The sequence below is a fragment of the Pseudopodoces humilis genome, chromosome 2, assembly GCF_049639895.1.
Source record: "Pseudopodoces humilis isolate 2021_Gansu_Grassland_sample_001 chromosome 2, ASM4963989v1, whole genome shotgun sequence".
Lineage (NCBI taxonomy): Eukaryota > Metazoa > Chordata > Aves > Passeriformes > Paridae > Pseudopodoces > Pseudopodoces humilis.
In genome coordinates, this window is record NC_142201.1 from 78322543 (window position 1) to 78337989 (window position 15447).

General features: G+C 39.4%; 1 protein-coding gene across 2 annotated transcripts in view; it reads left to right on the forward strand.

Annotated features, from left to right (window-relative positions):
* Nucleotides 1-1406: 1406 nt before the first annotated feature.
* Nucleotides 1407-15447, forward strand: part of SLC36A4 (solute carrier family 36 member 4) — an 86705-nt gene continuing 72664 nt past the window's right edge. Inside the window, exons 1-6 of one of the 2 annotated variants that reach the window (XM_088052091.1) lie at nt 1407-1500; nt 10028-10151; nt 10892-10982; nt 11991-12079; nt 13333-13428; nt 14620-14704. In XM_088052091.1, coding sequence (XP_087908217.1) covers nt 10030-10151; nt 10892-10982; nt 11991-12079; nt 13333-13428; nt 14620-14704 — 483 coding nt within the window. In that variant the 5' untranslated portion in view covers nt 1407-1500; nt 10028-10029. Of the gene's footprint in view, nt 1501-1668; nt 1746-10027; nt 10152-10891; nt 10983-11990; nt 12080-13332; nt 13429-14619; nt 14705-15447 lie in introns of those variants that run through there. The other variant, XM_005516188.3, reaches the window with a different exon arrangement.

A 15447-nucleotide genomic window follows, 5' to 3' on the forward strand; every position in this document is an offset into this window, starting at 1 on the left:
AAAAATTACTGAAAACGGCTTTTAAAGATTTCAGGGTTAGCTTTTAATTAAAAAAAAAAATTAAAAATAGAAGAAGCTGGGTATTGTACTCCATCTGGCCTTGTTCTGAACCAACAGAAGCAACATCAGTTGAATTCATGATTTCTAAGATAGAAGCTGTATATGCTATTCAGAAAATGAAGCCTACAGTAAGCATTTGGTGTCTGCAATATTCTCATCATGAAGTAATTTTGCTTCGATGGATGGATGTCTAGATTTTAACCAGATGTGCACATTAAAGCAAATCCTTCTATTCTTACCAAAGAGAAGCAAAATGCAGCTTATAAAATCATTAATTTCTATCATGTTACAGTACTTCCCATCTGTTTTTGAATATTCATTGGTCACCACTGGTTAGTCACATGCTAGATATAACTTTTAGAGAATATTAGAAAAATCTCTCTAAATAACAAACCTGCTCCCAGAAGAAAGAATTTTTATGCAAGTAGTGGCAAGTAGTATAAACAAAGAGTTTTCCATTGGGTAGGATGTGAAATAAAGATGTATCATGTCCTTAATGTCTCTTCAATGTCTGTGCAGGATTTACTGAGTCAAGTCTTGAGATGCAGTGACAAAGTAGAAGGAACGAACACTCTTAACTCAATATGCCTTTTGCAGATCTGTTAGTTATATATTTTCTTGAACAAAGTTTGGCGTTGTTAGAAATGAAGTAGAATACTGTATAAGTTCGTGACACAAATATTGTAATTAGTGAGTCAGTTCCTTAAATCAATAACCTGCAGTCATGGATTGCCCACTGAGAATCCTTTTCTTAGATAAATTTCTAAATAAATAAATGAAAGTTTGGAGGAGTATTTGGAATACACATAAATTTGACAATTGAAAATGGATGCTTTCCCCACTGGAAATTCTTCATCGTAGATAAACTAATTATTGATGTATCTCTGAAGCTTCAGAAGATTGCATTTCTCTTGTGTAGAAAAAAAAAAAATCAAATTACTTTATCCTATATTCTCCATTAAAAAAAAAAAAAAGAAAAAAAGAAAAGAAGTTGTTTTAGGAAAGCAGCTGCTGGAAACTTTATTACTTAAGTCAAATCAGCTATAGATATAGGTAGTCCTGCTGAAGAAATAACTGGCAGGTTATTCTGGGAGCAACTAGCATTGTTAGGTTAAGGTGGGGTGTGAGGTTAGTGGTTAATCATCAAGCGTTCAAGCTATAAAGCTCTGCTAACTCCTCACACTCAGCCTTGTTTGCAATCTTTGCCGATTACTTATGGCTCAAAGCTTGCAGTGCCCCATCCAAAGTCGGGTTTCCCTGCCCTGCCGAGGGCCACCACAGCTGGGGCCGCAGCAAAACCAAGGAGCATCGCTAAGGATGAAAACTATGTCGCGGTTCAAGGAGCGTCTGGACAGTGCTCTTAGTCACATGCTTTAGTTTTAGGCGGTCCTACGTGGAGCAGGGCATTGCAAATCCTTTATGGGTCCCTTCCGAGTTGAGGTACTCCACGATTCTATGGGCGGGTGCTGCCGCGGGGCTCCTGCCGGGCCAGGTGGCAGCGGAAGGCTCCGGACCCGCATCAGGAGCGGGCGCCGCCTCCCTCAGCCCGCGCAGGGCCCGCCTGCCCGCCGCGCTCTGCGGTTCGCTCCCGCCGGGCGCATGCGCCGCGCCGGCCGGCTCCACATCGGCGGAAGGGCGAGCGCAGCCCGGCGGGGCGATGGCCGGCGCGGGCAGGGAGGAGCTGGGTGAGGCGACCCGAGCCGTGCAGCCCGATAGCAGCGGGAGCGGCCGAGGGGCGGCGGGATGGCGGCTGGCTGTGGGGCGGAGAGGAGGGGGCGTGAGCGCCGGGACTGGCCGCCCAACCCTTACCCCCCTCCGCTTCAGGAGAGATGGCTCGGCCCACCGGGGATGCGCTGCGGCGTTCAGCGCACCGAGGCGGGCGGGATGAACCATCCCACTTGGTGTGGGGGTGGGCGCTGCGCTGCGGTGTCTCCGCCGAGCCGGTGCGGCTAGGGCTGAGTTGTCAGGCCCGGATCGGCGGCACCGGGCCGGGCGAGCTGAGGGCAGCGCAGCCGGGGGCTCTGCAGAGCGGCAGGGGCCGCTCCTCCGGGGCGTCAGTCGCACCTGGCTGGCGCTCGGTTTCATGCTGAAGTTACGGCCTCCACCGAAGTTAATGGAAATGGTTCTCTGCGTCGTTAGGCGATGCGTTTATCTGCCTTGGAAGACTGGATTGGGGTTTCCTGGGGTGTATGTGTGTTTATATATTAGCGGTAATTTATTTATTGTATTTTCTGTACATGAGTGTTTCCATCTGTAAATCTAATTGATGGAGGGCACGTAGATGTTCATCTCTTAGTTTTTTTCTGCCCATGGATGGACGAGTTAGCACGTAGCAGGTTTAGTTATAAAGTGTAGTTGGGGCTGGGCTGGACCCATGGGAAATCTCATCTCAGATCTGTGTTTAGAGAATCACAGAACGGGTCAGGTTGGAAGGGACCGCAGTGGGTTCATGTGGTCCAACCTCCCTGCAGAAGCAGGGCCATTCTAGAGCTCATGGCACAGGATTGCATCCAAATGGTTTTTGAGTATTTCTAGAGCGCAACAATCCACAGCCTCCTCTGGGTCACCTGTTCCAGTGCTTGGTCACCCACACTGTAAAGAAGCTTTTCCTCGTGGTCAGGTGGAACTTCCTGCACATCAGTTTCTGCCCATTGCCCTAGTGTTGGCAGCACTGAGAAGAGCCTGGCTACATCCTCTTGGCACCCCCCTTTAAATACTTACATATATTGATGAGGTCCCCTCTCAGCTGCCTATTCTTGAGGCTGAACAGGCCCAGCTCCCTCAGCCTTTCTTCATTAGAAAGATGCTCCAGTCCCCCAGTCCTTTTTTCCCATGCTGGAAATCTGAGGATTACAGTTCCACTGTAATCTGCAGATTTTGTCCTGTCCAGTGGCAATGATAGAACTTGGAAGACATGCTTCAAATTTTATTGTTCCCAAGGCTGATCCATCTTGCATTGAGAGATTGTCACTTTGGAGAAAAGGCTGCTGAAAGAAATTTTAGAGCTTTTTTCCTCCCAGAACTTCATACATCAGGCAGCTTTTCTGTCAGAACCCATAGAAACGGAATTTCCGATGGGATTAACTGTTTAAAAATGCAGTTCCACACTTGATAAGAATTCCAAAATTTCTTGCATGGTTCAGTGCTATTGAATAATTAATAAAAGTGAAGTCTTGCCTATGTGTTGTCACTTAAGAGTGTGTTAATTGTAGAAATATGTGGCTTGGTCTAGACAGGATAGTGGACTATTTAAGACTACTAGTGTCTCTCCAAATAAGTAATCCATTGTGGGCTGAGGTAGAATTGCTCCTCTGAAAGTGTGTAATAGCTATGCAGACCTGTGTGCACTTTGGTTTAATAACTCAAGTGTCCCGTTTTATGAGCCTTCTGGATCTGGCAGTTACGATGCAAAAGCAAACAGCTTGTCCTGCTTATTGAGGGGCATTATGGACTTTCAACATTTGCTTAGAAATAATCATTCTCAAGATTAATACATTCTACCACAAAGCTGAATAAATCTACTTTATTAAGTTACAGCCTGTAATGGAGAGAAATAAATTACCTGATATTTATTTTCCAAAGAGAAATAAGAGGAGATTCAAATAACTGCACAAAGCATAGCCTGGAGTTCTTGACAAATAAACACAACAAAAGCTAGTGCTCACTTTGACTATTTTGGAAAATTTAATTATTAGTATTTAACAGGAATTTTTAAACCAGAGGAGATTTTACTTTTTAATTTTCAAACCGAATAATATATTTTATTTTGAGTGTTTTGTTTGTTTGTTTATTTTATGCCTATTATATTCAACAGGAGTAGCTGTAGTGGAAAATAAAAAGGGAGCTGGCTTGTTCATGGTTTAATGGAGTTATCTGTTATTTCCCCCTTCAGCTAGGAAAACTTGCAAAGGTTTATCCATCTGGGCCAGCATGCCTCTAGCATTCACAGTCACTTTGTCTTCCTCTGTAATTTCCTTGGAGGTGGTGGAAGCACGTGATGAGTAACCTAACTGATCACGTGTGCTTTGTGGACAAAGCTGTACTGTAGTTAGATGTCTTCTGGAGAAGTGCTGGGAAGGTTAATTGTAGACTAAAGTACCTAAGTATCTAAACAGGTATTTCCTTCTGTAGTTGAGGGAGTAACTGAGCATGACTTTGAAAATAATTAGTGATAATGTTGTCTTTGTAATTAAATTTGTCTTGAGAGCCCTGGTTCTGAATGCTGAATTGAAAAGCCTCTCTGCAGCACGGAGGTAATACACTGATCATCTGTGAACTGAATGCAGTTGCTGGGAACACTGAGCCTCTCCTGTTGTCACAGATGTGGTTGCTGTCAGATATGAATGTTTCTTCTGTGTTAACACTGCAGTGAAAACTCCTTGAATGTGTCTGCTTGTTCATACATTCAGTCACTAACTTTGTCCCATAAGAGCAGCCAGCCCTGCTTGGTGACAGAAGCTCTGGTATGTCCCCATTATCATGAATATGACTTTCCATAGCCTGTGAGAAAATATTAGCATAAACCTGCATTTTAGGCTAATGTAATGATAATGTGGTGCTGATTTTGTCTTTTGTGGAGCAGTCAAAACAGCTGTTTGCTAAATTGAATCTTTATCCCAATTACAGAGGCACCGGGTCACCCTCTATTTAATAAACACAGTTCACAGTTTGTGAATCTTGGACAGCGTTTCTGGCCCTGTGGGCATGTTCTTGTGTAGAAGCTGACTGAGCAGTGAAGTATGTACAAGACCTCCTTTGCCTACTGCTTTTTGCTGAGCACTTAATATACGCTTGTAGTGGTGCTCCAAAAAAGGCCTGCATGTTCCTGCTCCCATAAATGAGTAAAGCCAGCTGATGCAAACAATGGTATGCTGTATGCTATCCCCCAAATCTGTATATGCTTCTGTATCAAATCCACTTGATTCCATTTGCTGACACTGACTTCAAAAACCTGAAGGGAAAAAAACCCAGCAAATAAAAACTAGACCATATTGTTAAATTGGATTTGGAAAAGGGGTTTTAGACATAAATTTGTCTGGGGCGTGACCTTCTCCAAAGGAACATTAGAAGATTGTACTTAGCTTTTATTTTTAATACCTCCTTTAGATTGCTATGCCTGTCTGGCAAACTGCTTCATTCTTTTGTGAATGTTTCTTCCATGAAATAAAAATGATGGAGATTGGTTTTATCTCCTGTGGTTCAGTTAAATTTGGAAGTGTTAATTGCTTGAGCAATATAGAAGAATTGACTAAAGTTCTTGGTGAAAATTAATTTCTTTGTTGAACTTTTGAACCAGGTGTTTTCTTCAGTGTGCTTGAAAAGCTTGGGAATTAAGTAAAATTTAGTAACAGTTCAAACGTTTCTTTAGTGGTATGTCCGTAAGTGTTGGCAAGATGCTGGCAAATTCTAGGGAATAGAAAAGTACATGTGAAGATACAAAATTGGAAATAGTAGTCATAACAATTTCAACACTACGGATTTAATCTCACTGTATAACGGCTGATTAGTGATTGAAATTTGGGTCTTTGAGGATACAGTGTTGACATTTATGCATGATTATAATGTGATGTGTAGCTGTAATGAATCAGAGATTTATCTCTCCTGTGGCTAAGGAATTAGTTTCAACATTGCAGTGATAATGCTGGGAGAAGTTGTAATGCACTTTGTGTTGCTTTGGTTGATAGCAGCAGTACTTTCAGAGCTTTCTAGCACCCTGCTTGCATGGGTGTTCACAGAAGAAAGCAGAAACAATGTCAGTTTAATTAGCTGTTAAAGACGATCAGAGGACAGCATTTGGTCTGAAAAGATTTTTGTGGGGGAAAAAGGAAAAAAGAAATTCATTTTGGGTGATGGAATGACAGGGCTGAAAATTGGCTGGTGCTTTGTCTAAGTGAAAACAAAAGGGTGTGCAGAAATGAGTTTCCTTATTCTTATATATATGATAATGCAAAATTTTCAGTGAGTTCCATGACTGAGCACTGGGTTGGATTATTCATAGTGTGTTTGAATGCAGCCAAGGCAGTTTGGTGTAGCCTGGATCTAATGTTGGCTGAGGTGTTCTCTGCACCATGTGCTTTGTGAGAGCAGCCAGACGTCTTCATCTCTGATTCAGGTATGACATGCATACACTATTCTTGTGCTGCAGTCTGAGATTGTATTTGAATTGCACATACAGGACCTTTGTAGGAAGGAGTCAAAATAAATCTGGGTATTCAGTGCCAGTTTTCTGGCAGTGACTGTGAATGTTCCAGAATAATTAATTTCAAGCTAGATCCAAGTATGCAAAGCTCAAGCTTTTTTGTCTCATGTGGTCTAGACTACAAGTTTGGAGCCATTAAATGTGGATGTTACACAAACCTGGATGTCACTTTGGGTATGAACTCTGGGACTCAGCCACAGTATTCCAAGAGTAGAGCTCTATTATCAAATGAAAACCAATGCTTAGAAAGACACATGGTCCAAACCTCCCATTAATATCTCAGTACCACTACTGTTTATAGGTTCACATGTTTAGGCCAAAACTGTACAGCAGTCATGGGATGAAGGAGGAATGACAAGGAAAAGAAGCAATTTAAGAGCATTTTTATGGCTAGGATAGAGACCAGATAGCATTGTTGGAATGTTTTATATAATGCAGTATTTCAGAGGAACCTGTAGTAAGTCATAACCTGTCTAGTTATGGCAGTGAGTTGATGATATTGCTGTAGCCCGTATTTTAAAACCTCTAATAGAATTTATTCTCAAATGCATTATTGCATTGGAATAGAAACAGCAAACTCCCTGCCTTAGTGTGCATATTGGAAATGGATATTCTTGTGTCTAATTTAAGCCATTTCTGAGAAAGTGGGTGAATGGGGCAGTGGGACAGTGATAACAATAACCCTGAGATGACTAGATGGCTTTAAGCATGGGGAAATGACTTCTCTGAAGAAAAGTAGCTTGTGTTAGGAAAATTTTTATTGCTTGAAAGATGAGGTGAATGATTGAGTATGTCTAAATCTATTTTTAAAGGACTACCTTTGTGATGAGAAGATGGGTCAGGAAGTTGGGAGAGAAAGTAAAATGGGATGTCTAAATAAAGTTCAGTCTTCTGTATATCATCTGGTTGCATGGTAAACAGTATAGATGTGTGTGTATATACCAAATGATTCTGTCTCAGGTTGTCATGAAAGAAGAAAATTTTACTTTTCTCCCTTGGCCGAGCTGTTGCTGATACTTACCAAAGCTGTTGGTCCTATGGGTTATGCTGGTCCCCTGCTACTGCTAAGTAAGAGCCTTACTTGCTGCATGTTGGCATTATTGTTTGGCATTATGAAGAGCATCCTACAAAAGGTGATGGATACAAAACTGGAAAATTAATTAAATTATTATTTCATTTCTATGTTGTTGAATTTCACATGATCATACACTTGCACGTTTGTGGTTTGGCTTGTTCCTTCAGATTGTTAGTTTAGAATCAATACTTTAAAGAATGAAAATCAGCCTAATCAATTGCTAACTGGGTGAAACTTCCTGCTCCTTCTGATCCCCGAGGAGGCAAACTTTTACTCCAGAACTAGAGTATGTAGGACTTTGTGAGCATCAAATAAGCCCAGCAGAATCTCAGAGCTGAGGGGGAATATGGTCGTGGCATTCTCAAGAACTAGTCAGCACAATGCTGTGGGAGCAGAGGGAAGGAACTTGGTGATCCTTCTTTTGATCAATTCATAGACTATGTGCCTTATAGAAAAATCTGGTGAAGTCCATCATGACTTGTATAATTACAATATCACTCAGTATAAATTTGCTTTACAGTGTACTTTCTGGTTGAGTCTCTGACCTCTGATTTTTGCTCTGGACTGGGCGTCTTTGGTTCTGTCAAGTGCTTTTGTTATTGGCTTTCAAATTTTCAGACATGAAATTTTGACAACCCTTTGGTGTTTTCAGGAGAGTTTGAGCTATATAATTTAATTTTAATGACTTGGACAAGTTGCCTTCTGCTTTGTGGGACTTTTACACTTGTTCTACAGTTCTTTTTTAGAAGTTGTTTAGCATTGGCTTCAGTGCCCTGTTGGTGGGTTAGACATCTCCAAGGCTTCATGAAAACCTTAATGATTTGTTTAATAGCTGTGGTGGGTTGACCCTGGCTGGATTCTGGGTGTCCACAAAAGCTATTCTATCACTCCCCTCCTTAGCTGGAGAAAATATAGTAAAATGTTTGTGTGTGGGTTGAGAAAAGGACAGGAAAAGATCACTTGCCAATTACAGTCATGGGCAAAACAGACTCTACTTGGATAAATTAACTGAATTTCTTATCAGTCAAATCAGAGCAGGGTAATGAGAAATAAGAATAAATCTAAAAAAACCTTCTACCCATCTCTCCATTCTTCCCAGGTTCAACTTCACTCCTAATTTCTCTACTTCCTCCCCTCCAGTGGTGCAGGGAAGTGGGGAATGGGGACTGTGGTCAGTTCAACACGTTTCTTCTACTCCTTTCTCCTCAGTGGGAGTACTCCCACATTCTCCTCCCATGGGATAAAGTCTTCCAGAAATAGTTCCAGTGTGGGTCACAATGGGGTCACAAATATGCCAGCAAACCTGCTCCAAACTTAGACTCTTCTCTCCATGGGGTCACAGGTCCACTGCCAGGAAGTCTGCTTCACTTCAGTGGGCTTCCCTTGAGGTCACAACCTTCTTTGAGCATCCACGTGCTCCACTGTGGGATCCTCCCAGGGCTGCAGGTGGATCTCTGCTCCACCATGAGCTGCAGGGGCACAGCTGCCTCCCCATGGGCTGCACCAGGGGCTGCAGGGGAATCTCTGCTCTGGTGCCTGGAGCACCTCCTGCCCCTCCTTCTGCACTGACCTTAGGGTCTGCAAGGTATTCCTCTCACATGTTCTCAATCCACTCTCCAGCTGTAGTTGCTCAGCAGGTGTTTTTTCCCTTGTTAACTATGTTTTTGCAGAGGTGCTGCCACCATCCCTGTTGGGCTTGGACTTGTCTTGCAGCAGATCTATCCTGCGAGCAACTGGCATTGGCCCTGTTAACATTGAGGAATCTTACAGCGGCTTCTCACTGAAGCCACTCCCGTAGCCCCATCACTACTAAAACCCTGACACACAATGGCCGTGTTATAATGTAAATATAAATGTGGTGTAGTTTATTTTGGGTTTGTTTCTTTTTAATATAAAATGATAACATCACAGGGATGTTCAAGGATTTCTCTTTTTGTTTGGTGAAAGTTACGGAACTTGAGACTTATTCAATGTATTTACTGAATGGATGCTATAGTAGGTGAGTGTAGGGTAAATAATCTTTTTGCTCTTGGCAGGATTTGCTTTGCTTAACTGTTGTAATTTAAAATGGTTATAATTTCCTCAACATTAAACTGGCATAAGCTGTTAGTTTTGCCTGAAAGGCAATTTTGTTCACTACTGACTGCTTGCTCTTACTTGGTGCTGTTATTTAGCTGGAATTTTATGCTACTTTAAAAGGTGCACAAGATTGCAGCTTTCAAAGCATGCAACCTGATTCCTGTATTTTAGTTCTTTCTTCAATGAATGGAGATGCTTTCTGTGATATATGTCTTACCTCTCTGAGTGCAGACCTAGTGTTTAATTCTGAAAGAGCTACCAGCGGTTAAGATGAATCTCACGCTTTTGTAATGATGGATGACTTTTCTGTTTTGCTTCATGTTGCATTAGCTTGCAAAGTGAATTAAACCAGTGACATTTTCATGATAGATAGTAGCTTTTCTCAATGAAAAACTGTAGTGTTTGGTAGTAATAATAATAATAATAATGAGATAGTGTGCCACTTTAAAGAAAGAGAATATCCTATGCAAACTTGTGCTCTATATATCTGCTTAAATCATCTTTGTAGTTAGGAACATTTTAATACCCCATGGCATGGGAAGTTTGAATCATGTTTTACTTCTGAACTGTAAGCTTGTTTCTAATACTAATGTAGTGTTAACTGTGTTGTACAGGCATGGAAGTAATGAAGCCTTTAATTGATGAAGAAGACTCAGATGGCATTTCAGATGAAGAGCATGAAAATGCTTTCCTGCCAGTTAAGACGCACTACCAGCTTGATAATGAAGAAGGCATTACGTATGTGTTAATCTTAAATATCAGCTTACACAAATTTCTTGCCTCTGGCTTGTTTCTTATGAGCAATTTTCTGAACTCTGAAGGGGTCTTCTTGCACCTACAGAACAGTTTTGTGGTTTTACATAAGGACTTTGCATAATTCTTCCCAAAGCAGTCCATTTTGAAGTAGGTTCTCATTTCTTTTGAAGGTAATGATGTACTGGCTGTAAAATATTTCAAGGTTCCTACTTATAAAGTGATTAGGCTACTCAAAGTCCAACAAGCAATGTTTGAAAAATATTTAGAGAGAATCTGGATATAACCTGTTTTGAAAGTTTAATTAGAAAAGCTTGTAAATGTTTTTTTTATTCTTTTTTTCTTTGGATAAAGCTTTGGCTGACAGAATTGTGATTTGCAGCTGATAATTGTTTTGAATGTTGTAAGTTTTAAAATAACATTGATGAAACTTGGTAATTTTGAGTCTGAGGCAAAAGAACTATGAAATTGCTGTGAAATTAACATTTCACAAGCTGGAGTAAAGAACTGAAGATCAGACTTGTGTTCTATTTGAGGGTGCTCACATGTAAGGACAAATAAAATCATTATTTGAATGTGCTGCACTTCCTTTAAAATAGCTGGACCACTGTAAATTGTAACTTGAAACTTGAAATTTATCACTTTATTATAGACAAAGGGTGTGGTTTTGTTTTTTCTCCTCTACCCCATGTATGTGTATTTCTAATGTGATATTTTATCCTCAGGTTTATGCAAACACTGACTCACCTCCTCAAGGGAAACATTGGAACTGGGCTTCTCGGTCTTCCACTTGCAATAAAAAATGCTGGCATTGTGGTAAGAATTCTTCTTTTATAGACTAGAACAATTATCTAGAAAGATTTACAGATATATGTTGTGAAAAATTAAAATCTCAATACTTCTTATTTGTAACTGCCATCTTAATAGAGTTGTGTCATTTCTTCTCTTTAGTTTGGGGAAATCAATATTGAAGATTAAGATTTTATTGTTTTAAAGAAAATTACTACTTCACCCTGAAGACTTCATTGCATGAGTAGCATTTTTGCCTAGCCAAAGTATTTTTCTGGCCCAAACAAAAAGTTTGCCAGAAAAAAAGAAATATTATTATTTACTCAGACTTCTGTGATGTCTCATGGGAATCGTTTCTATGGGGTTGTCTTACCTTTGTACAGACTTTTCTAGAGACAGATTGTATGTGTTAGGATGAAGTGTCAGCTTGTTAAATTAATCTAGTGTTTCTGCAGAAATAGGGTATAGCCCAGGTTGTTTATACCTGGTAACAAACAAACCTGCATTTCCTAGGGCAGGGGAAATTTAATAAAATGAAATTTTCACCTTATGACTAAATAATCCTGTAATTCCATAGTATGGGTTGTTCAGTTCGAGAGTGAAAGTTACATGTGGGTAAGGCAAGTTACTTCTGTGAAAACTCCTGGTCAAGCTTCTATTCTGAAACAAATTATTTAATTTGATAGTTATCTGTAACTTGTAACTCCTACTGTCATTGCCACTATCAAGTGATTCAAACCACTGAACTGTGCAGTCTATGCAGTCTTCTTTCTTGACAAACTTTTTTGGCAAGTGAAACAGAAGAGTGAAGTACTCATTTGGTACTTACGGCTTGATCACCCCTGAATAGCCTTAAGTAGTGAACTGAAACTAAGGGATGACATGAAACATCAGCAGCAACACCCTGCTGTGGGGTAAAAAAGTTTAATTATTTATTGCTACAATGTGAAGTTTTTTTCATGTGAAGATTTTTCCCCATATTTTCATGAAAATTTCTGTATCTCCTGTGTCGTTCCTTTTTTTTTTCCATACCAGGTTGGACCAATCAGCCTTGTGTTCTTAGGAGTTATATCTGTTCACTGTATGCACATCTTGGTACGTTGCAGCCACTGTCTGTGTCAGAGGTAAATGTGGAACTACTCATTCAGTTGCTGAGTTGAAGTATTTTTTTTTTTTAATTCCTCTTTTCTGTGTGTGATTTTTGCTGTACAGAATATTCTGGTGCTGTAGCAGTTTCTCCTGTCAGTTTAGAGTCTTCTGAAATTCTTAGTGTGCACCTAGTAATGATAGCTATGCTTTGTGCAACACACTGAAAAAACACATTTGTTCTCTGGTCATACACAAAATGAGGTTGGTTTAACTTGTGTTGCCCAGTACCTTCTTCCCTGCTGGCAAATAATCAGGTCTTTCTCATTGCAGTTTTAATTGCTTACTTTCAGTCCTTTATATTCATAGAGCTTCTGAGTCTTCATAGCTTTGAAAAATGTAAATAATTAATGAATACCTAGTTTATAAGTACTTTATAGGAGTAAAAGATAAACTAAGAAATATTGTTAATGTCTTCTATGATTATATGTGAGCTTTGTCTCTGAATTGTGGCAACTTAATCCTTTGAAGTAGTAGTGCTGAAGGAATGTGTTAGTGATGCTACTGATCAGATAAATATTAAATATTCCTCCAAGTGAGATGTGCAGTACTGTGGGGAAGCAGTTACTCAGATTTGACTGACAGAGTATTTTGATTAATAGTGACTTTCATTAAACATTTTTATTGTACTGTCAAGTGTTAAAGAGAAGCAGTGGGAGGGTTTCATGTTTGAAAGTACAATGAACTTTTTAATCACAAAACTATTCATGTCCCTGTAGCTGGAAAATCTATTTTACCAGATTAATATGATATTGTACTGTGAATGGACCGTGTCATTCCTGAATTTTTCCTCAGCAGTTTTGAATGGTCTTCAAAGTTGATGACCGAAATAAGATCATTGAATGAATTGTGATTAACTGCTTGTGCAGCAATAGTTGAATTCTGTTTAAGTTCTTTGTGACTTTTAGATTTGAGATTAATTTCTTAAGCTCATACAACAAGAATATGATTGTGGAGTAGTTTATCAAAAAAAACCCCTTATTTTGTAAGAAACTCGTTTAGTACTGTTGAACTGGGTGACACAACAGTGTTTCACATGCTTGTGAAATGCTAAATAGCACTTCCTGGGGTAAAGAAGCTCAAACTATACCTCTGAAATTCAGCAGTAGCAGAGTGTTGCCACAGGTGCCAACTTGTTATAATCATGGAAGACCAACAGTATTTTCAGAGTAGGGTTCTAGGTCCTCATAGTTTCTGGTAACTCTGTTTTTTCTTCACTTTTTGATTTCAGGGTGAAGAAGTCCTCCTTGGGATATAGTGATACAGTTAGCTGTGCATTGGAAGTAGGGCCCCTAGCTGCTCTTCAGAAACGAGCTTCCTGGGGCCGGTAAGATTGAACTAGAATTTAATAGAGTAAATTCATTTTTAAAAGTTAATGGCGGCACTTGGACTGATTAGGAGATTCCATTTTTCTAAGATTTTACCTTCCTTTAAAATGCTTTTATGCAGTGTTATTTCCTGCTGCCAGCTGATAATGGTGAGATGGGAGGATGTCTGGCTGTATTAGACATTTCAGTTTTCAGTTCTACTACTCTACAAGAGGTCTGAGGTAAAAGAATTCTGTTTAACAGTATAGGAAGAGATGTGTTATAACCAGAAATGCATTTATTGTCTAATGCAGTGAAGTACTTTAAGTACTTTAAGTTTTCATTTGTTTTTCCCAACATTTTTCTTCATTGCAGGTTAACACTGCAAATGTAACTTTAATGTATGTATTCTGAGGGGAAGCGAAACAATTCTTTGGTTCCTGTTTAAATATAACATACAAATAATAGAGAAATATGTACTATTTTTGCAATAAGGACATGAAGATATAAATGGCTTGTTGTGTCTGTTAAATATTTTATCCCTCTTTTACAAAAAAACACAATATTTTTTCTTTGCCATCTGCTGCTGTTTGTAGAGTTTGTGATATGACTGTACAGTAGTGAAATTGTGAATCTGAAACAGACATGTTGCTCAGCATTAATTTAAAGTGGTTTTTACCTCACTTGTGGAAGAATTTTTATATTCCTGTTACTTTCAAGGATGCAGCATCTTGCTAGTGAGCTAGTGTTTTAAGATGTGTTGTGATGACTTCATAGGACTGGAGTAGAGCTCAATTAGAGGAAAAATTGGTTTGTTGTGATACATAATGACAATTTTCTATTGCACCAAACAGTTACAAGCCTCAAAAGGGCAATTGGGTCTCCAGAGAATCTGTGCTGCAGCAAATCCATTCTCTGGGGCAGATCTCTGCTCTGTGCTTGACTCTAGCAGAGTTTCATTACAGTTTGTCTTCAGGCCACCATTGTGTATCACTTTTTTCAAAAACAGTCTGAACCACAGTGTTATTTCAATGATCACCATGCTCTTTTGCCATAGGAGGAACCTGTACTGTGCTGCACAGGCACAGAGATTAATGTGGCATTTGAGTCTAGCATTTTGACTGCTCTAAAAAGGAGCAGTAATTGCATATTAGGTAGCAATGGGATAATTGTATCTTAAGTATAATGTATGTTTGTTTTTTCTTCCTTAGGTATATTGTAGACTTTTTCCTAGTGATAACACAGCTGGGATTTTGTGGCGTTTATGTTGTGTTCTTGGCAGAAAATGTGAAACAAGTGAGTAATGCTGCCATATGGAAGTAGTTATGAGTTTAGATTCATTTTCCCTCACTTTTATTTCCTATAAAGCTTTTGGTTTAAAAGGGGCAGCGGGCAAGGTGAACTAAATTCAGATCTTGTGAATTTACACTTGTGAAAGTGTATATTTCCTTCTGATTTGTTTGTTGGGTTTAAAGATTAATTGTGGAAATTATGGAAAATAAGGCATAAAATGGTGTAGGAGCCAGTTGTCCCAGAATTTTTATTTTTTTTTTGCTAGGCTTTCTGCTGACTTCCTTTTTTTCTCCCCAAACTCCTGGGCATATTTTATCCTTTTCATGTAACTGGATTTTTTATTTTTTTTTTTTGGTTCTTGTTTAGTCCCTTCTATTCACAGAATCCACTGTATCTAAATGAATCCTGATTTTTGTTCCAAAAAATGCCTGACATTGACATTTCTACAGCTTCCTCACTAGTCAGTTCCAATGCTTTCTTTATCTGTTAGACAGCTGCTTCTTTGTAGAAGCTTCAGATTTCTTACTGATATTGTAAGTTCTTTATTTCATGTTCTAGCCATAAGTAATTTACTCTTTTCTATTTGTGGATACCTTTTATATTTTTGAATATTTTTATCCTGTCTCCCGTTTATCTAATAGAAGGGAGACATGATATAATCTTAAAATTGTTTTTGCTTTTCTGTGAATGCTTTGAGTTTGGTCACATCTCTTTCTTTCAAGTTTTATCCCTGAAGTTGCTTAAGT